This window comes from Rhyacophila brunnea, unplaced genomic scaffold (assembly GCF_057557595.1).
Source record: "Rhyacophila brunnea isolate RB1 unplaced genomic scaffold, BYU_Rbru_1.0 scaffold_4, whole genome shotgun sequence".
Taxonomy (NCBI): domain Eukaryota; kingdom Metazoa; phylum Arthropoda; class Insecta; order Trichoptera; family Rhyacophilidae; genus Rhyacophila; species Rhyacophila brunnea.
This window is the reverse complement of record NW_028233068.1, coordinates 49,181,269-49,203,030: the sequence shown is the minus strand read 5'-3', so window position 1 is coordinate 49,203,030 and position 21,762 is coordinate 49,181,269. Positions and strand designations below refer to the sequence as shown.

General features: G+C 31.5%; 1 protein-coding gene across 1 annotated transcript in view; it reads right to left on the bottom strand.

Annotated features, from left to right (window-relative positions):
• Positions 1–936: 936 nt before the first annotated feature.
• LOC147067472 (uncharacterized) overlaps positions 937–21,762 on the bottom strand; it is a 55,139-nt gene continuing 34,313 nt past the window's right edge. Inside the window, exons 5-13 of the mRNA XM_085953606.1 lie at positions 18,391–18,550; positions 15,353–15,445; positions 14,083–14,220; positions 12,728–12,933; positions 10,164–10,678; positions 8,535–8,739; positions 6,504–6,649; positions 4,584–4,703; positions 937–2,465 (exon numbers count right to left, since the gene is read on the bottom strand). Coding sequence (XP_085809732.1) covers positions 1,104–2,465; positions 4,584–4,703; positions 6,504–6,649; positions 8,535–8,739; positions 10,164–10,678; positions 12,728–12,933; positions 14,083–14,220; positions 15,353–15,445; positions 18,391–18,550 — 2,945 coding nt within the window. The 3' untranslated portion in view covers positions 937–1,103. The remainder of the gene's footprint in view (positions 2,466–4,583; positions 4,704–6,503; positions 6,650–8,534; positions 8,740–10,163; positions 10,679–12,727; positions 12,934–14,082; positions 14,221–15,352; positions 15,446–18,390; positions 18,551–21,762) is intronic.

Below are 21,762 nucleotides of genomic sequence, written 5' to 3'. Positions count from 1 at the left end.
TATTATTTTAGTAATCATAATGTAAAATAATGTTTCAAAAAAAAAAAGTATTATTCTTCGGATTTAAAAAAAAAATTATGTAAAATTCATCACATCTGATATGTTAGGAATTTGATGACATTATTATAAATTGTAATAATTTTTACATACTTTGATTCTTTATTTTCTGACTCATTATTAGAATATATTTTAATTTTATATTTTTCATGAAGTTTTCAGTAAGCATTAATTAGTATTTTTATTAAATGAGATGCTTGTCGCAATAATTGTATTTTTTTTATGAAATTCATTGCAAGTAATTGCTACAATAAATAAAATACCACTAACGACATTTCTTCCTAGTCTTAGTTTCAAATGGTAAGAAAGCATTTTTATTATAATTGAATTTAATGAAACATTAAAATAAATAATATCATGTAAAAATGCGTATTTTTAGATCAGCATTTCGTTGATCTTGTTAATGATAATATACCAAGCACTTAAAACTACTATTAAATATAGTGTTTCAGACTGTCAGATTGATATGTTTGGTTTAATTTTTAATTCAATACAATTTAATAAACCAGTTTAATATATTTTCTACTAAAATTTTCAAGATACCTTAGGTACATTTCAATATAAGTACGTACCGAAGTTATAAATTTTAAATAATAAAACTAAATGAGTATCTTGATGATATTTAAATTTTCTATTCAAATTTAACGTTAAGAAAACAAAACCATATATAGATATAAGTATTTATAGATGTTCCTTTATGATATTAATTCTTTTGTTGTAATAAGTGTAGAATGATGAAATGATTTTGTAACCACCAAAACGTGTACGTAAGTTTTAAAGATCTCCACAGTTATTAAATACTTAGTTATTTTAAAGACCAAGACTTATTTATCAATAGATAATTATTTTATGTAAATAGTTTTTTTTTTACCTCGGCAACACCTATAAAAGGTCTCTATCAATATTAAATTTCAATAATATATATTTATGTATATAAATTTCATCTAAAGACATAAAAAATGAGATGGCTACACGGAAAACAACTAATCTATGAACTAGCTTAACGTACAAGACACTATCTACAGCCAGTTTAAAGCTTTTCATGATTATCTAACGAACATGTGGCGTGGATTCGCCATCTTGTAAAACGGAGCGTCAGCCATTTGGGAAACGAAACCAAAGTCATTAAATATTTTGTCGTTATTACAGATTTCACAATTTTTGTCAGCTTGAGAAACCTGGTGGGTTATATCTTTTACAGGCTTTTTCGAAATGTTATATTTATCTTGACAGATGCGTGAACATTTTGCGTTTCCGTTAGAGATAGAAGTGAGATTTTCTTTGTTTTTGACAGCTCCGTTAAAAATGGCGGCACGAGAATAGCCGCAAAAATCATAGACAACGAAGAGAATAACGTGTTTTAGAAAAATAGGCAAACGAGTGTGTATATTATATTCATAGTGAACACCGATAAATTCATTAAAAAATAACAGTAAGAAAACATCAGTCTTCGGTCTAGCGCTATTGATAAAAGCTACAACGACAAAATTGACTAGATTCCCATCAGCATCAATTGCTCTGAGCTTAGAAAGATTTTCACTTATACTATTACACCCATTAAATATTTTAAATAACAGCAATTTCTTTTCATTTTCGATCATGCCTTTTGTATTCACAGCTAAATTGATATGTATCTGGTAGACCTTAAACACTAACTTATCAAGAATTAAAGAATTTTCAATCCTTTGTATATAGTTATAATAAAAACATCTGTTTTCTTGAATCAACTCATCGTCCGATGACTGGATTACCAAAAATAGCTTAGCTGTACTTTTATCCATCAATGGAAAGGTTGATTTAGTAAATATCTCGGATGGACATAACACCGTGTTCATTTTCATAACTATAATTAACAACATACAATTAACGAAGTAGAAAAAGTGAGCAATGGTTTCTAACATTAATTTGTGAATGAAATATTTCAGTACATACACGACTACAATACGGCAAATTCTGAAAGTATTTGTGCATGTTTCGACTATGAGAGTGAGCGATAATGCGTGCAACACTGACAAAGCTGTAGCCACGCCATTTAAAATCTGGTGGCCATCTTGTCTACGTCCACCATTTTGAAAAGATAAGCCATTTTTAATACAATCACTGCTCTTTTCATGCTTTAACCTTATACAACTAACTGTCTTCTCTTCATTTTTCTCTCGTTTTAATTTCATTTCATTATTTTGGTGACCAGCACTTTTATAACATCCACCATTGTATACAAGTAACAACGCAAATGCCAATAAAATAGCCATAGGGCATGGTTGACAGGAGTATGCTGACGACGGAGGTGGATATACCACATCAACTTCTGCAATCTTGAAGATAGACAGCAACAGGTGGGATGAGATATCGTAAGCTTGAGTGTTTATTTGAGACTTGATTGACTCCAGAAGGCCAATGCACTCCATCTGAAATAAATACCAAATACACCAACAAACAGTGGCCTGGAGAGAAACAATAAGTACATACAATGACATAGTAATGCAATATATTATATATACTAAATTCTATATTACTTTTTGCATTAGTAACGTTGATATAAAAGTACATGAGGATTATCATTTAAATTTTATTACATTTTCTAAATGTTAAATCTGGAATATCTCTAAAATACAGTGGTACTGATTCAACTAGCTGGATAAAATGTACGATATCCACAAGATATTTGTACAATCAATATGACGTGGACATATTTGGTTCCAGGAAATGGGTGTTTAATATTTATAATATTCTCTTACTCGTTCAACCTCATGAATCGACGTTGAACGACTAATTGATGATCGATCCTTGTAAAAATCTGTTAAAAAACTTTCACACTATTTTACGTTAATCTCATTTTAGTGTGTTTTATCGTATTATATTGTGTTTTATCTATTAAGACAAATTAACTCTATACTATTAATATTCAGTTCATTTTGTCCCTTAAGGGGGGACATGCTCGTCGAAGGTCAAAATTGAGTTTTTATTGTATATTCAAACCATGATCCTGGACACTCCTTAATCGTTGTAGATGATCTATTTATATAATTTTGAAGCCTTATTATCCTTTATAGTTATTTTTAACATTTGATGACTGCATGAAGTATTTTTGTTACATAAAATAGTATTCTTTTAAACCTCTCGCTCTAATGTTTTAGAATATAGTCATATTTCGGTACATAACTGTGCAGTGGTGTTAAGATTTTTTACATTTATTAATTTTTAAACGCATTTATAAAACCATTAGCATAATTTATTACGAGATAATTTTTGTAAAATATTCACGATAAAAAATTATATTGATAATCTCTGTGATCCCAAATTTGACAAGAATTAGGCATTTTATTATTCAAAAAATCGGCAAGATTAACACATTTCAAGATGATTCTAAAGATATTTATTATAAGCTATGTCTTTGACCATTCAAGTGTGATAAACATCTTATGAATAATGATTGCTTTATAATAATTATTGACCTAAGAATAAGGTAGTGTTTTTTTGAAATACGCCATTTCTTTTGTCATTCCCTAGTGGTTAAGCTACAACATACGGCCATAGCCATAAATTGACAAACTATAATTGAAGTAGGGAGTAAAATGATATTTACGCGCGTGTTTGAACATGTACCGTTTAAAAAAAAATAAAAAAAAATTCGGTTAGGTACATGTTCAAACACGCGCGTTAACATAATTTTACTCCTTACTTTAATTATAGTTTGTCGTTTTATGGCTACGGCCGTATGTTGTAGCTTAACCACTAGGGAATGACAAAAAAAATGGCGTATTTCAAAAAAACACTACCTTATTCTTAGGTCAATAATTATTATAAAGCAATCATTATTCATAAGATTTTTATCACACTTGAATGGTCAAAGACATAGCTTATAATAAATATATTTAGAATCATCTTCAAATGTGTTAATCTTGCCGATTTTTTGAATAATAAAATGCCTAATTCTTGTCAAATTTGGGATCACAGAGATTATCAAAATAATTTTTTATCGTGAATATTTTACAAAAATTATCTCGTAATAAATTATACTAATGGTTTTATAAATGCGTTTAAAAATTAATAAATGTAAAAAATCTTAACACCACTGCACAGTTTTGTACCGAAATATGACTATATTCTAAAACATTAGAGCGAGAGGTTTAAAAGAATACTATTTTATGTAACAAAAATACTTCATGCAGTCATCAAATGTTTAAAATAACTATAAAGGATAATAAGGCTTCAAAATTATATAAATAGATTATCTACAACGTTTAAGGAGTGTCCAGGATCATGGTTTGAAAATACAATAAAAACTCAATTTTGACCTTCGACGAGCATGTCCCCCCTTAACCACAACCAAACAATGCGGAAAATGTTTACTTAGTAATTTTCAGATGAAAAAAAAAAGTAAATCATAAAGACTTTTCCATAATGTTCACAATATAATCGGCGCATTTTCTTACTTAGCTACTTAACTACTAATGATAATATGACAACTCTAAAAGATTGAAATGCTTAATATTATAACTAAGTTTAGTTGTTTTTTTATTTACCTTATCCGTATCCAGAATGGCTAGAGCATTGTTATTTTTATCTTTGAGAGATGCTGGTATACCTGCAGTAACTATCATGTTTTCGTTCGTGACATTGAACAGAGTTAGGGTGCAATTCGTCTGCAAAAAAATAATTATACATTAATTTTACGTTACAATATATAAATTATGTTTGTAAAACTAGCACCAATAATTGCGAAATCTAAACGGAGTCTGATTCATAGTTTAATAAACCATCCAAAATTAGTTAATCGAATGAACGAAAAGACGTCGTATTAAAAATGTTTGCACCAATATTGTTGCGAAAACCCCACCAAACAATTCCATACTCTACCCATCCATATTCCTTCTGGGCACCTCATTATTCAGTGCTAATTGGATCGCCGCAAGGCTCACGACCAACCAACAACAGTAATTAAATATCAAATTCCACCTCGTGAGTGATAAACTAACTCAATCCCGTCATAAATACATAACAAGTGTGCGAGTGAGTGTCCCGGCATCCAGCGGTGGTCCAGGACTTAAAGAGTCCCATCATCAAAAGGTTAGTACCTGGAATCCCTCATTCCACTCTACTTCATAAACTTGACCTCATGCAAATACAGTACATTCAAAAATATCACTACCAAGTATTAAAGTGCCAGTAGGGAAACATCTTTCTTTAAACTAGAAATAATCTAAATTACTACAACAAAGTATTTAAATTAGTTTATGTTGGTATTGAAGATAGATGAGATAGATGAGCTTGGGGAGGTCTTTATTCAGCAGTGGATTGACCCCGGCTGATGATGATGATGTTGGTATTGCTATTTTATTATTATATATTATGGAGCTACAAAGTCTCAGCTGAGGCGTTTTTTCGACCATGTCCGATCCTAATAAGATTATAATATGATATTATGGGCCTCCACAGAGTGGAAGTTGTATTCACAGATTTTGTTTTTACGAGAAATGGATGTAAGCCACTTGCTCAACCTATTAGGTCCATATTCTGACTCATACACAATTTGAAAAAACAATAAGTACTTATCAGACCGTATACGACGCTATAGGCCGACGCTAAAGCCGTGGGGCCATTGTGCTTATTTAGCTGTACATTTTTTTAATACACTATTATTGTTACATTCTATTTATACAAGATTAATGATTACATTATGATTACATGTTAGCTTCAACCGTGTGGTTTATACTTGCAGGTTTATATTCTTTCGGAAACATGTTTTGGATACACAAAAAACTTTGATGTTTGACTTTGCTATACATATCTCAAGATTAAATGAAAATTATAATATTTTGACTCTTGAATTTTCAAGAAATATTCATTATTGACAATCGCAAAGAAAAAATTGCAAAACAACGTGATTTCTATATTTATTGTTGCTTCTGCCTTGACTCTGTTATTATTTGAGACTCAAAATATGTACATCATAGATTGATAACTTAATTAACAATTATTAATGAAAGGGTGAAGATCCAAGACACCAAGAGTCAAAAAACGATTTAGACGCAGCTTTCAAATTCTAATAAACGTAGGTACTTATAGTTGGAAAATTCATATTTTGAGCTTCTGTGTATAAAAATCTTTCAGCGTAGTTTAAATTGTCATTAGAGCAGATAGTAGACAATTACATAAAAATAATATATACATTTATCCTAATGATTTAAAGTTTATTTCATTCAAAACAATAGTTAAAATTTTATGATCACTTGAAGCCTTTTAGACTGGCTTATATCTCTTATTTATTAAAAGATTTTATCAATCCAACGACATTATTTTTGCATTGCCTACTTTTAACACAAATAATACGAGTAGTTATGCAAATTTACAACGCAATTAGATCACATTTGTTATAAAATTGACAATTGTCATTTAATGGTAAAATAATAAAAGTATGATATATTGTAGAAAATAACAAATACCGCTTCCTCTGCGAGTGTAAGCATGTACTCCTGCAGAACCCTGACAGCATCTTCAAGACCAAGCCTGGTGTGTGGTCGTAGTAAAGCCTCGTCTTGAGAACTGAACCCCAGAAGGAGATAAACTCCTGGAGGTAGACTGTATTCACCTGAATAGAAAATTAATTATTTTTAATCGATATATAAATAATTGTAGACGTATATTGGAAACCTTGAACATTTTAGTACTTACCTAAAATATAAAATAATTACATAATACATTTTTATGGAAAATAGCCTAACAACATAGCGATTTCAGTATGACTTTACTATTTTTTTATTCACTCGTAATTTGCAAAGTGTAAGAATATAATATCATTATTTTAGTGCTCAAAATGGACCGGAGCGCACCGGAGCGCCGTTCCGGTTCGTGAAATCGGTAAAATTATTGCTCCGTCTAGTGGAAAAAATAATTTGCCCATCTGAGCTAGATAGGCCGTATAACAAAAATTTTAACACATTTATTTTTATAAAATTTGATAACTATGTAAATATTTTCAGAAAATTATAGAGCGCTCCGGTTCGTAAACTTTTCCATTTCGAGCGCTGCATTATTTACTGAACAAACAGCTAAAAAACTTCCCTATTAGAAAATATCTTGGTACCGGGCGGGACTCGAACCAGCAACCATTGAATTACATGATTTTTTCTAACAGGTTTGTTTTCAAGGTGTTTTCGAATTGCGAATATTCTGAACTTTGGCATCATAAAAATCAAATGCCGTTCAACAATTTTCTTTGATTACTTACTTACGTGATAATATGATCAAATTGTGTATCTAAGTAATGATGATTCATTGTATAATTGATGGTTTATTCCTGACAACCTATGTCTTGGTTAGTAAGTTCTTTCTAAGAAATTTGTAAAGCTGGTACGGTACATCATCTTGTATGTCTTGTAATATAGCAAATTAGGGCTGGGGTTTACTGGTGGACATCATTTAATTCGTTAATTATATAAACATCTTCTTTTAGGCGTATAACACTAATACAAGGTGTCTTTACATCAGTGCAGAACAGGAAATTAAATTTGAGAAAATACGAGCAACGTTTACTATAATATTATGATCTGCAATTATTGTTATTGACTTGCGTTTAATTTACCGATGAGCATTACAAACTTATTCTTCAGTTTTACTTTCAAAGGATAAATGCCCAATTTTTCAAATCTTTGGAGATGCCGAATACATATTATATGATAGACTCCAACGCTCGAAATGGACAATTTTATGAACCGGAGTGCTCAATCAATGTTATGTACGAGTACAATAGAAGTATTAAATAAATTATGTACGTTTTTCTAAAAAATAAGTGTTATATTTTTTGTTATATGACCTATCTAGGTGGAAAAAATAATTTTCACGAGACAAAGCAATAAACTTTGAGGACTTGACGTACTGAAACTGCGCTCTGGTGCACTCCGGTCCATTTCGAGCCCTTACTTCCCTCTATTTTGCATGTAAAAGAATTTCTCAACTGTCACTTTATTTTTAGTATCTGGTTATTTTCGTCTGTATTCGGGATGGAAGGTGGATAATTAAGACACCGGAATTATGATGGAAGACGACGAGTTTATTTACGTTAACATTATACTATATGGTTACATTTTGAATAATTTATTTTTTCCGTACTAAATCGGCGTGCTCGCGATTTTTCTGTTTGTCGCGATCTGCGCGCCATCTTGTGATTTTTTTCAACGAGAGCCGTTGGCGAAAGAAGGCGACGTTGCAACATCTCCAACGGTTATTATATAATCTACTCTACGGCATTGCCGGCTCGGCTCTGTTATTATTATTTATTTTCGTAATCAGCGCTTTATTATTTGTTGGCTTCGATACCGATTCGGGCCTCTTCAGATACACAAAGACATCCCCAAATGGGGACCATACGGGAGTGTCACAGTACCTACTCACTTATAGATCAGAACAAAATATCCTTAAAGGTAGAAGAATATTATAATATAGTAGATGATTCATTGAATATGTAACTTATATACCTGGATTAGGTCTCATACAGATAAAAGACCCGCTATAGCAGTAGCATCTTCCTCGGTAAGCCTGGTACGCTGGTGCAGCATGGCTATAGAAGGCCAAGGCAGTTCTACAAGGAGCGTGTCTGACGCAGACGGCGTGGCAGGAAACTGACAGTTGGATATCGCAGTGGCAAAGCTCTGAACAATCAAGCTCTGCATCACGGTATAGCTGAAAATAGAAAATAAAAAGATGTACTTTGAATGGTTTTGATTGGCTATGGTCAAAACGATGTATGTATTATTTACTCAAATTGTATCTGATTAACAATGTAAAAGTGCTTTTTTTAATAGTCATTATAATATTATTTAAGTTTTTAAAATTGATCGTGGTCTGGAAAAAGTTATTTTCTTCGTTTCGGACCCATTGCTATAAATGCTTTACTACTATATTTTAATTTAATGTAGGTAGTGATTTTGAAACATTCTGTAGAGATTTTTTCATTCTAAAAACGCATTTTGATTCATAAATTAATGATGATTTTTAAACCAATTTGTACCTAATATAATCTAAAAAAAGTGTGAAAATAACAAAGTATTAAAGAAATAATTATAAAGTTTATAATTTTACTTTCAGTCAGTTTTCTAAGGTTTTTCTTTTTCAAGATTCAGGTGTAACGGATTTTAAAACATTCAAGAAAATTGACGCTTCTCGAAAAAAATATTTCAATACGCATTATAAATACTTAAATATAGTAATTTAGATAAGATATTGTACAAGTACATATATGCATAATTATAGTATGTTACCGTACTATACATACTTAAGTGTTGTACATAGTACGTACGCATAAAAAAATTAAACTGCAAAATTTATTACTATAATATATGTTGGCAACACTGATCCATGTATTATATCTGAGATAAGAGAAAAGCAGTATTTATAGTGAGTTGAAACTTTGTTATCGCAAGAAGAAAACAGTTACTGAATTACACATTCTTATACAAACCTGTCATTGTAACTGTGCATCAGCGCAGTGAATTAATATTATTTAATTAACTATTTTTTTACACGAATAATTAACTGGATTTAAGAATGTAACATTCTGATTATTGAACATACATAATTTTGAAAACACTTCTGAGAAAATATATATTATAACTAATGGAAAAAATCTTTTCGAAAAAAGTAAAACACCCCGCAGGAATCGAACATGCATCTCTCGGGTGTAGTGCCTACGCACATATACCACTATGCTAAATTAGTCATACTTAATTGCGACAGCAAAAAAATTTGGAGTGATCCATGAGGTCGGTTAGTAATTAAAGTAATACCTACTTTGATTTAAAATGCAAGAGCCAATCGCCAATAGTAGCTCAATTTGGAAAGCGCTTCAGTGAATATTAAAAGCCATTCATTAAAATTTGTAATTTAGCATAGTGGTCTATGTGCGTGGGCGCGATAGCAGAGAGATGCACGTTCGATTTCTGCGGAATGTCTTACTTTTTTCAAAAAAAAAAAATTCTATTGGTTATAATATATTTTCTTAGAAGTGTTATCAAAATTATGTATGTTCAAGAATTAATAATAACTAAATTTACGTTTTTTAATAAAACATAACAATGAAAAAATATTGAATTTAATGAATTACTCACTCGACGCGTATGTCCCTTTTGCACGAATTGATCATCAAGCTCAGGCCTTTGCACAACGCAAAACTTAACCGGCTCCTGCGTGGTCGTAGAAGTTGTCGTAGTCGGCGTAGTGGTTTCGGTAGTTGTCGGAACAGTTGTAGTTGTGGTCGTTTCTTCAATGATAACCACCATTTCTGTTGTTGTTGTTGACGTTGTCGCTTCTCTATCAGGCTTGGCTCCGTAAATCGATACAGCCGTCTTAGACCCTTGAATCTCGACTTCGATGTTTCTACCGTTCTTCATACCGTTTGAGGAGATCTCTATGTTGTTGGAGTAGATTGTTGGAAGGGTCTCGACTGGGATAAGGATTGTTGTGGTAGTAGGAGTGGTAGGATGTACCCGGATGATAAAAGGAGTGGTGGTGCGGTATGTTACGACTTCTGGTTCAGAAATGCGGACAGTTTTAATGGTATCCAGCATGGATGGGGTACTTCCGGAACCGTATGTCTTGATGTGAAAGTCACTCTGGGATTCGACTGAAATGAGAATAAAATATTTTTAGTACCTATGTAAATATATTTTTATATATCATGTGCCAATTTTAACGTATTTGTATAATTGAGTCTTGTATTTTCAAGGTATATTACATATAAACATATATTTTCATGGTTTCGAGAAAAAGTAATAAAACCGTTACGGATACTATATTATCAACATATGTAGTTAATAAATAATTTATTAGTGCTCGGCCGTAGTGGTTTGGCGGGCGCGGCGCGGCGCGGCGGCGTCTTGCGAAACTCAAACGTATAACCGTGTGTATCGTGCCCCAAAAAAGACACTGTCTACGAACATTTCACACACGGTTATACGTTTGAGTTTCGCAAGACGCCGCCGCGCCGCGCCTGCCAAACCACTACGGCTGAGCACTTATTGTAATTGAAAGCTGAACTATTAAAAAACAATTAAAATACAAATATGTTGCCAATCTAAAATTATCGGAAAATCTTCAATGCGTGTTTTTATTAAACCTTCAAATTAGGAGTTGACATAATTTGAAACCAACTATTGGAATGTCATACATGGGTAATTCAAGTCACACAACATTTAATTTTTGTCATTTTAAAAGGTTTAGAATGGTGTTAACATGTGTTTAAACGAGATCTATCAAATTGCTATTATAATGCTTACTTGTAGAGGTTTTATGAGTAATTATTGTTGGCATCGCTAACTAAAAAGTTACTAAGTTAACGAAACAGTATGATACAATATTTGCAAAATTAACCATGTCATAGTGTAATAGTTTTTCAACCATCAAACTATTTCTGTGTGAATATATTATTAAATATAAGAATAAAATGAAACTATAAATAAGACGTCGTGGACCTCAGTCTTAGGCAACTGCTCCTGTGACATTCCCAGTTATAAAAATAATGATGATTCGCATTCAAGCGTAGAGTATATTGATATCAAGTATATTGTCTCATAAGCTTCGAATTTTATAGCGGCTACCAAATTGGCGAACTAGTTAATTCGTAATAAATAATGGAACCGTACATTTATCAATAATATAGTACATTGAATTGAAAATAAGTTTACTTAAAATTTTCGAATTAACCAATATTTTTCCCAGTATTTTTGTCATCATCACCGACGTTACCACTTATTCTGGATTTTGGCTACACACAAGGAAGTCTCCACTACCCTTTGTCTGCTACAAGTTTTTTTCCACTGTGTTAGCTTTAAGAACGAAGTATGACAGTGGTGAATAGTGGAAGCCTACCTCGATACACATTCTACACAAATAGTGCACATCAAACTTTGTCAGTCATTCGTATTTGTTTCTATTGAACTAAGACTACAATTATTTACAAATGGGGTTGGTTGGTTTTTAAAAATCAATTAAACCTTGCCTAAATCAAACCATAATATTTTTGGTATGTTATAGGCTTTTCGACAAAATAATGCATATTTTATCATTCACAATTATTAATTATTTTTGTTGAATTAAGAATACATAATATTTACACATGTGATGGTTAGTTTTTTCATTAATTCATTAAGCCCTGCTAAACCAATCCATAGTAGATAAAAATATTAGTCGGTATAAAATATCCAAAATTATGTATTGTATAATAACATAATTTTAAATATTTTATAGATATAAGATTATTTTTATTATATATTATGGTTATGGCTTGGTTTTCGCAGTGTTTAATTGAATTAAAAAAACTAACTAACACCATCTAAATTGTATTCTTCGTTCAATGAAAACAAACACGTTTGACTCACAAAGTTTATTGTGGACTATTTATGTCGGATCTTAACAGCCAACCTCCACCCTTCGCTATTGCTGTATGACTTTTTTACAATGTTCAATCACTTCTGTTAAGGCCTACTGAGTCTTCTTTTTCCATTCCGGTCTATCAAAAACGATTCTCTTATTTTGAGTGTCAAACATTCTTTTGATATAAATTGTCACATTAATTAATTGTAAGTATATTATGTTATATCCACCAATGTACAATTCATAATATACAATTTAACGTTTTATACCGCATAATTTTATAAAACAAAAGTTTTCTTACCAACACATGGGTTAAGCCACAGGAGTCTTTGCCAGCCCAAGCAATCGTACAGTTGAGTGTAATCCGTTCCCTTACAGGCGCAAGCAGTTCGTAACTCGGTTCCCAGCATATCGAGCACTGCTCCACGGCAAGCATCAGCAGATCCAGCACATTTCTTAGTCACGGAGTCCACGGCACAGGATTGTTCGTAAAACTCCAAGCGACTCCTGCAATTTATATCAATATGGAAATCGTACTAATACAACAGAATCCACCATCAATCTTACTTCGTATTAATTATTCTTTCGACCATGGGTACTTGATTTTAATTAGACCATCGCGAGGCAAATGTACCTATACTTGTATGGGCTTAAAAATATGAAGTCAGCGCAAAAGCATTTATTTCGAACCTGTGTTCAAGAAACACCATATTTTCGACCATATCCACCCCTTAATTGAAGCATATGGGCACCACGAGGCGCCTCCAAGAATCCCTGTCGCTCGCCAGCCTTTTTGCATCATTCCACGTCAAAACAGCATCCTGTAATTCTGCCGTATACACTCAATATATAGTATTAAGAGGCATTTCAGGAGGCCGGAATCCAGTTGGCTTGAAGAACAAGCAAGCCAGGTTGAAGTTCTCTTCTAGCATCTGCAGCACGTGGGCGAGCCAGGTCCGACGTTGCTTTTTCACTCTCAGCGTGATGAGAGGCTGCTTGATTCGTTCTATTATCTCCTCGTTGATCATAAAGTCACGTAGCTCATGTAGTCACGTAGCTCAGTATACGGTTGCTCTGAACCCTCGTAAGATACCGTTATTCGCTACCGCAAAGCAGCACCGTCAAAATGCAAGCATCGAATAGGCGGCATTTGATTTTGATTTTTAGTTTACTCGGTCAAAACCAAAACCAAATCTATATAACTATTCACCTTTTTTGAATTAAAAGATATTACATATCAATTCATAATTATTTTTGAATATCATCATTGACCCGATGCGACAATTTGTAAAAAAAATAGTTTTATGTCAGTTATTCTTAGTTCGTTCATTTTCATTTATCCGAAGTCCAATATTTACAGCAGCTAATTTTAATAAAATAAAATAATGCCCGTTTGAGTGCTTCTAGGGACTGAACAATGATATCGATATACCATGCCGACATGTCGGTTCTCCATAGTGCAATAAATGATGATAACAGCCTTATCATTGACGGCAATTTTAAAACTGTTGATTTATTTGTTTATCTAGGGTCCCTTGTCACAAAAACGTATTACACAAGCGACGAAATAAATTTTGTTTAAACTATTTTTTCAATACATAATTATAATAAGCCAAAAATAACAATAGTTGAAAAATATATATTTTTTAATTTGACCTGCAATCTGGTTGTTCACGACATGACTGAGCGAGGACATGGCAGGCAGGAAGCGGAGCTCCAGGTTCTCGTTGGGCGCAGACCGGGTGCAATTTCTCTTGAGCATTCATGCACGGATCTTCCTTGTTATCGGTTTTCCTGTAAAATCATTTGAGCTGTCATATAGCCAGTATCTTTATACAATAAACTCAGGGCTTTAAAAAAAACAAAGGTGCCAGAACTCACATCTACCAACCTACTAAAAAAAATTCAAATATCATTTAAAGCAACTTTTCTATGCCACGGAGTGCATAAAAAATTAAACAAACAAACAAATACAAATAAACAACTGAAGTTGTAAAAAATGAAATTATAAAAACATCATATAGGTATTTGAATAAAAGTATAATAGTGATTTCCATAAAACGGGCCCCCAGTACAAGATTGGCAGACCCTTTACCTATCACTAAGGTTAAAGGCAGTGTGACGCTCTAAATGGTGTTCAAGGTAAAATTAAGGGTATTCAGTGTATCAATAAACAACCAAAAAATGCAATTACACAATCACATATTAATACGCTTGAAGGAAATTAGCGCCGCAGGCGATTTTTTTACGATTAGAGCAAATTCGTGATGTGCGTTTGTCTCACTTATCTGGTCGATCCCTCAGGCCAGAGCCCTGCCAGCCCCCTTTTGTGGGGGCCATGGTGATTTCCAAAGTTCAGTCCAATTTTCGTCCGGCAAATCGTCTCAATTCATTTTCTTAGTAGAGTCTATGGCCGAATATTTTCCACTGAGTAACCACCGATCAACGTATTTTGAAGGATCGAAATGTGTCAAAGGTGGTCCGACGAGTTTGATGAACAAAAGTGCCGAAACTGTTTTGGTCTTCAACGGAGTTCTTATTGGGGTAATAATTAGATTAATTTGCAAAAATTCGCATTCTCATTCACTTGAAGAAATGGTAATAGAATTCAATTTTCATTATATATTATGTCTTTTCATATGAGATGATTCAGGAAAATTAACTTGTACTATGTAAGCGCGAACATTGTTTCGTCTACATAATTGCTTTTGAAACATTTAAAATACCGTGACAAATGACAAACGATGACAAAAAAGTCCTGGATAAACTAATTTAAAAATAAGACGTCAATAAAAAAAAATATTGTATTTTGAATACCAATATTATTTATCCGCACAATATTCGTCACAAATTTGTTAGTAATTATCACGTTTTTAAGTTAAGTCACCTGGTAAGAGATAATATTCAGTTAATAGTTTTTACTCACTTGCAAAGACAGAATGCAATCTCCAAATTCCACTGAACATTTGGTGTCCTATAGAAGTTACGCAATGCTTCCATACACCCTTCGCGGTCACACCTGAAACAATAAATGAAATAATTACAAGATAAAAAGAACTTTTTATATACCACTTTTGTAAATTTTCTGTTGAATCATATGAACTTGACAATTCTATGTATTAATAAATACTTTTTTTGTACTTGATAGAAATACTGAATAAATATAGTATACTGAAATGTAATTTTGACATTTCATATTGATTTCCATAGTAACGCACGTATATATTAATAATTTAGTTGCTAGAACCTGGACAAACAAGAATATGAGCTAATAAAAACGTGGTAATAATACCTGTAGTTCCTTATGGAAATCAAATTATTAAATAATGCGCTGAATAACTATGAGTAAAAAACCCATCAAAATTTGTACGAAAAAGATGTAGATTCTTGTTAATAAATATAAAAAACTTTATTCTGGCATCTATAATTTAGGAATATGCCTCATGTAAAGTAACAGAAAAATTTTGCTTAAAATTTCTCCTATAAAATTGGTACCTAGCTAATTTTATCATAATATTTTTTACCACTCCTGACGATTTATAAATATTGAAGTCGTCAAAATGGCCAGAATGTCTACTAAAACCTTCCAATATATTGAACACAGCAGAGCTAGAAATGGACTGGAGCACACCGGAGCGCCGTTCCGGTTCGTGGAATCTGTAAAGTTATCACTCCGTCTCGTGGTCAAGTGGTCAAAATATGTTGACCGTCTGAGCTAGATATGCCATATAACAAAAAAAAACTAGCACACTTATGTTTAATAAATACCTATAAAATTTGATAACCATGTTAATATCCTCAGAAAATTTTCGAGCGCTCCGGTTCGTAAACTTTTCCATTTCGAGCGCTGGAATACAGATAACTTGAAAACACCTCAGATATGATGTACCCACTAGAAAGAATCACATTTGAAAAAATACGATGGTCGACGGGACTTGAACCTGTATATCTCCTGGTATTGCGCCAATATGTTTTAACCAATTAATATACGAGCCTCTTATATTGCGACAATTTAAACTAGTAGGTCCTACAAAAATATTGGCACGATACCAGTGGATATACGGGTTCAAATCCCATCGAGCATCGTATTTTTTTTTCAAATGTGATTTTTTCTAGTGTGTGTCTGAGGTGTTTTCAAGCTATATACTATGTCCAATATATAGAATGTTACATTCTCAAATATTGTAAATTATACATTGAATAAAATAAATGATTTACTTCCATTAGGTATATCTTTTTTATGATTTGAAAAATGTTTCCCAATATTTAAAAAAACGACCAAAAATTTATAATACGTATTTAATTAATAACTAATATTATTTGAAGCTAGTGTCGCTTTTATACATTAAAGTGTATGTGATCCTATTTATCCTCATTTTTACCATGCGAGAGTTTCGGACATTTTTTTGTTTTATCCGTCTGACCAAATCCTCAAATTCATAAAAATCTTGGACCGTTAAAATAAAATTAGTTTAATACAAAGTTAGAGTTATATTAAGTTGTAATTTTTTAATTATCATCAGATAATTGCAGCCTTGTTTTAAGTGTTGTTTAGTTTCACTATTGAGGGTTTGATAACTAAGGATATCTACTTACAGTATAACTGAGTTAGTTAAAGAATAACCATTTTTATTTTTAGCTCCCTTGAATATATTGTTCATTCCTTTTCCAATAGACAATACCATAACAATGTTTGTGATTAGAGATAAAAATATTAATATTATGCAGCAGGTCTTCTTCTAAATAAAGAATAATTCAAACGTGGTCTCCATAGCATGATATACTGTGGATATTCTCCATCCCTATTTCTAAGCCTATTCTGAGCGAACAGAATGTACATCTTTAATGATTTTTAATAAGCTGTTAATTACAAAAAATGGAAAAAATAACAAAATAATGTTGACGCATAACTTTACTTTTACAAATAAATCGAGATAATAAAATCTTTCTTATTAAGTAAGTAAATTAGATTGACTAAAAGTCGCTTCATTGGTTATGAATCCAACATATTGTATATTCTTAACGGTTATCACTTTAACACGTTTCCGCTATTTTGATTCTTTCATCCAAATTATCACGGAAGGTATTCTTTACACTAATCGGTTAGCGGCGGCTTTCTCTAATTCGTAATACGGCGAAAATTTAGGTTGGTAGATATGTCGGCCAAATTCGGATATGTTCGTGCTGCCAAACTCAAGCAAATAAGACCAAGCACAAGCAGATAAAACCGAACCATCGCCATTTAGTCGGTAATGAGCCGAACACAAGAATTTTGTATTGACACGTCAGACATATCAACGCCTACAATTTTATTAGTCATATTGTCATTGCGATTGCAGCAAAACAGTCGGATCTTGCGTCTCAATTCTCAATATATAAAATTAATGTACTCTATCTCATTCTCAAAGTTAGCATGGTCAATAGAGGAGCTGTAAAAATATATCACCTTTTGACAGTTCACCCGGTTAACTTTTACACATAATTAACCGCCAGAATACGTAAACTGATAAATGTGATATATTTATCACAATTAGCTCTTTTTTGATGTTACGTGATATGTTAGAATAAGCCTACAGAGGGACAATAGACACCCCAATGCCACACATTCGTTCAAATAAAAAAAAACGTAAGCCAGGATGTCGCATTTATTATAAGAGTCATTCATAAAAAATGAATATATACTATATTTATACATAATGTAATTTAATTTGTAAATACATCAGAATATTATCCAAATAGACTAAAATAATTATTAAAAATACAATTTTTTTTCTGTAGATTTCAAACGACGGCCAGCTGTTGACCTTTTATTCAAACTCTTTTAAACTGATCTCCAAACGTAGAAAGAAAAGTTCATAGGAAAATTCCATGGCTTGTGTATTCGAAAATAGATTTCTATAATTTGATAGAATTTAATAGTATGTTCCGATACACGTCAGAAAAGTAAATTATTTGTTCACGTACCTTGAAACATCACACGCCTGTAGCACAGGAGTCAGAGCCGTGGTGCAGGACTTATCCCTGATGCAGCGATCCAGCGCCAGATGACAGGTGCTTCGGAGAGTTACTCTCGTCTCATGGCCTTCCGATCCTCCGTCGTTTCCGCCTCCAGCACCAATGCGCTCTGATGCAATGTACAAGATTTTATCAAACGGCTGTTTTATTGTGTTAAATATTACATTCAAAGCATTATAATTGGTACAGCTCCAATCCAGATTTATATCTGCGTACTTTTAGATGGCAGTAAAATTAATAAATAAAATATTTAGTGCATAAATACAACTAAACGTAGTAACCAATTAAAATTATTCACATAACGATGGTAGTATGTTGATTTACTAAGTCGGGCAGTGGAAGTTCATCAAAACACCAATTCCTAAAATAAATCATTAAAATAATACACACTGAAGTAAGTTCAAAGAGTCTCAGAGGTTCTGGCAGATAAAATATTATCTTAACTGGTTTCTGATACCCTAGTAAAATGAATATTAAAAATTATCTATGCATTTAAATTTTTAAACATTTCAGCTTTAGATTTTTAAAATAATTTAAGTATTGTTTATATTTTTTAAGTACGGTATTTTGAATTTTTATCAGATTTGAAAGACCCGTACTTATACTCTTTATAGGAATTTAAATAATATAACGGTTAACCAAATAAGTATAAGTCATACCAATTAGTACATATTATTATATATTACAAATGGACTATCATAATAATATTAGTAAGTACAGCAAGACTTCAATAATTACTCCAATTTCAATATTCTACCTCTAATATGGGGTCTAGGACGATTTGGCACCCGACAACTGGACGCTACGGAATTCGAAAATAAATAGACGTTAGGTACTTATAGGTAGGTACTTTAAAAAAAATATTCAATATTATTATTTTACTTTAACGATTATGTTATGATTTAATAGTTGGTAAGAATGTAAATATGCAGACGTAAACAATGATTTAATCGTGCATATGTTTAAGTTCCAACGAAAAAAGAGTTTTTTATTTAATATAAAGCCTTAGGCGTGGTAATTCTCAATTCGCGATAAAGAATACATTATGTCAAGAGTAAAATGAATTCAAACTACTAAGTAGTAGATAGAAACTGATAAAAATACCTCGTCTATACGTGTCCAATTGTCCGGAGGCCAGTCGTCCCATTCCCCTAATATGGTTATACGGGAACAATATTCAATTGATGAATAATTTATCATCATGTAACATAATATTATACATTACTTATATATTTCACAAGATTGATAAAAAAGCATATTTTCTTTAATCCATCCATGCTCATTAGCTAATTATTTTAAGCTATTAATTCATTATCAACCTTTATTTATATTGAATAATATAATACAAATAACGATGTTACGTTATACTCATTCCAATATCATAATAATATGCATTTAGGGCCCACATGCTCAGCGTAGGTCAAAATGGAGCTATTATGGTATTTTCAGAGTATAACCTTGGACATTCCTTAAACGTTGTAGATAATCCATTTATATAATTTTGATGCCTTATTATTCTTTATATTTATTTTAAATACATATTCAAACATGCGCGTTATCATGATCTTACTCTCTACTTCATTTATTGTTTGTCAACTTATGGCTACGGTCGTATGTTGTAGTTTAGCCACTGGAAAATGCCAATAGAAATGGCGCATTTTAAAAAATACTACCGTATTCTTAGGTCGATAATTATTATAAAGCAAACATTATTCGTAAGATGTTTATCACATTTGAATGGTCAAAGACATAGCTTATAATCAGTATCTTCAGAATTATCCTCAAATGTGTTAATCGTGCCCATTTTTGAATAATAAAATGCCTAATTATTGTCAAATTTGAGATCAAAAAGATTATGAAATATAATTTTTTATCGTAAATATGTCACTATATAATGTAAACATTAATTTTACTTACGGTTTTTATAAATGCGTTTAAAAATTAATAAATGTAAAAAATCTTAACACCACTGCACATGGACGTACTGAAATATGACTATATCTAATAATAAAAATACTTTATGCAGTCGTCAAATGTTTAAAATAAATATAAAGAATAATAAGGCGTCAAAATTATATAAATAGATTATCTACAACGTTTAAGGAATATCCAGGATTATACTCTGAAAATACCATAAAAGCTTCATTTGCCCTACGCTGAGCATGTGGGCCGTTAATTAATTACATGTAATTACATGATGAAGTTTTTTTTAAGTTAATATATATTATACACTTGCTTAACTTATATTTACACTAACATATTCTTATTATTTAAGAGACTGTTTTGATTAAAAATTCTCGTAAATAGATTTTATTTTCAATTTTAAAATTAGTATGAATAGGTATACTACTTGCGTTGTTCCGATTTTTAAAATGTAAAATATGTTTGATCCACTTCAAAATAATAATATGTCCACCAAAATATATCACAAACGTCCATCGAGTCAGAAAATAGAAGGAAACATAATATTGACGTAACTGTCAAAAATGTCACAAGAATGGACACATTTCCATAGAATGACTGTGCTATCACAGAATAAACTAGCAAGTTTACAAAAAGTAAAATACGATTAACTTATGTATAGTATAATATGTATATATAAAATATATAATGTACATTTTAATAGTGTATAATAATATGATAATTAAAATTATCTTGTTTTTAGTATACTATCAAATTAAACTATTTTTAGTTTTCACATTATATGATTCATATTTTGAAAAACAATTCTTTTGTGCTTTCCTAAGCTTTTATGGATTACGAGTAACCCGCGGCCCACAGGCTGCATGAAACGCCAGAGATAATTTGAAGCGACCCGAAAAAGAATTTTTAACATTAAAATGTCAAATAATGTACAAGATTTTATTGTTTTGTAAAATAATCGGATAATTCCGCGAAAAATAGATATATTTACGTTTTTTTTGTTGTTTAGTTTGAACCTCGTAAAAAAAGGGTTGGCTATCACTGCTCTAGATCTTTAGAAACGACATAACGTTCTGAATTTGAATTTTTAATCTAAAATAGTGCTCAATACTATTATTTATTAAACTATGTAGAATAACCAAAAGCTGAGTTTTAAAACCATTATTAATGAACGTCCAGCACGCAAATATCATTTCAAAATAGGTATGATATTGCTTAGTGGGCATTGTATTTTCAATTAAAGAATATAGTAGAAATAAACGTAATACATATAATATATTTTTTATATACTGTAAATATTGTTAAAAAAAGCGAAACAAATCATTGTAACCCTGTGAAGGCTGAATCGCTTATGTTAAACTATATTTATGTTTGCTTATGCGGCCAAGCGTCACTAAA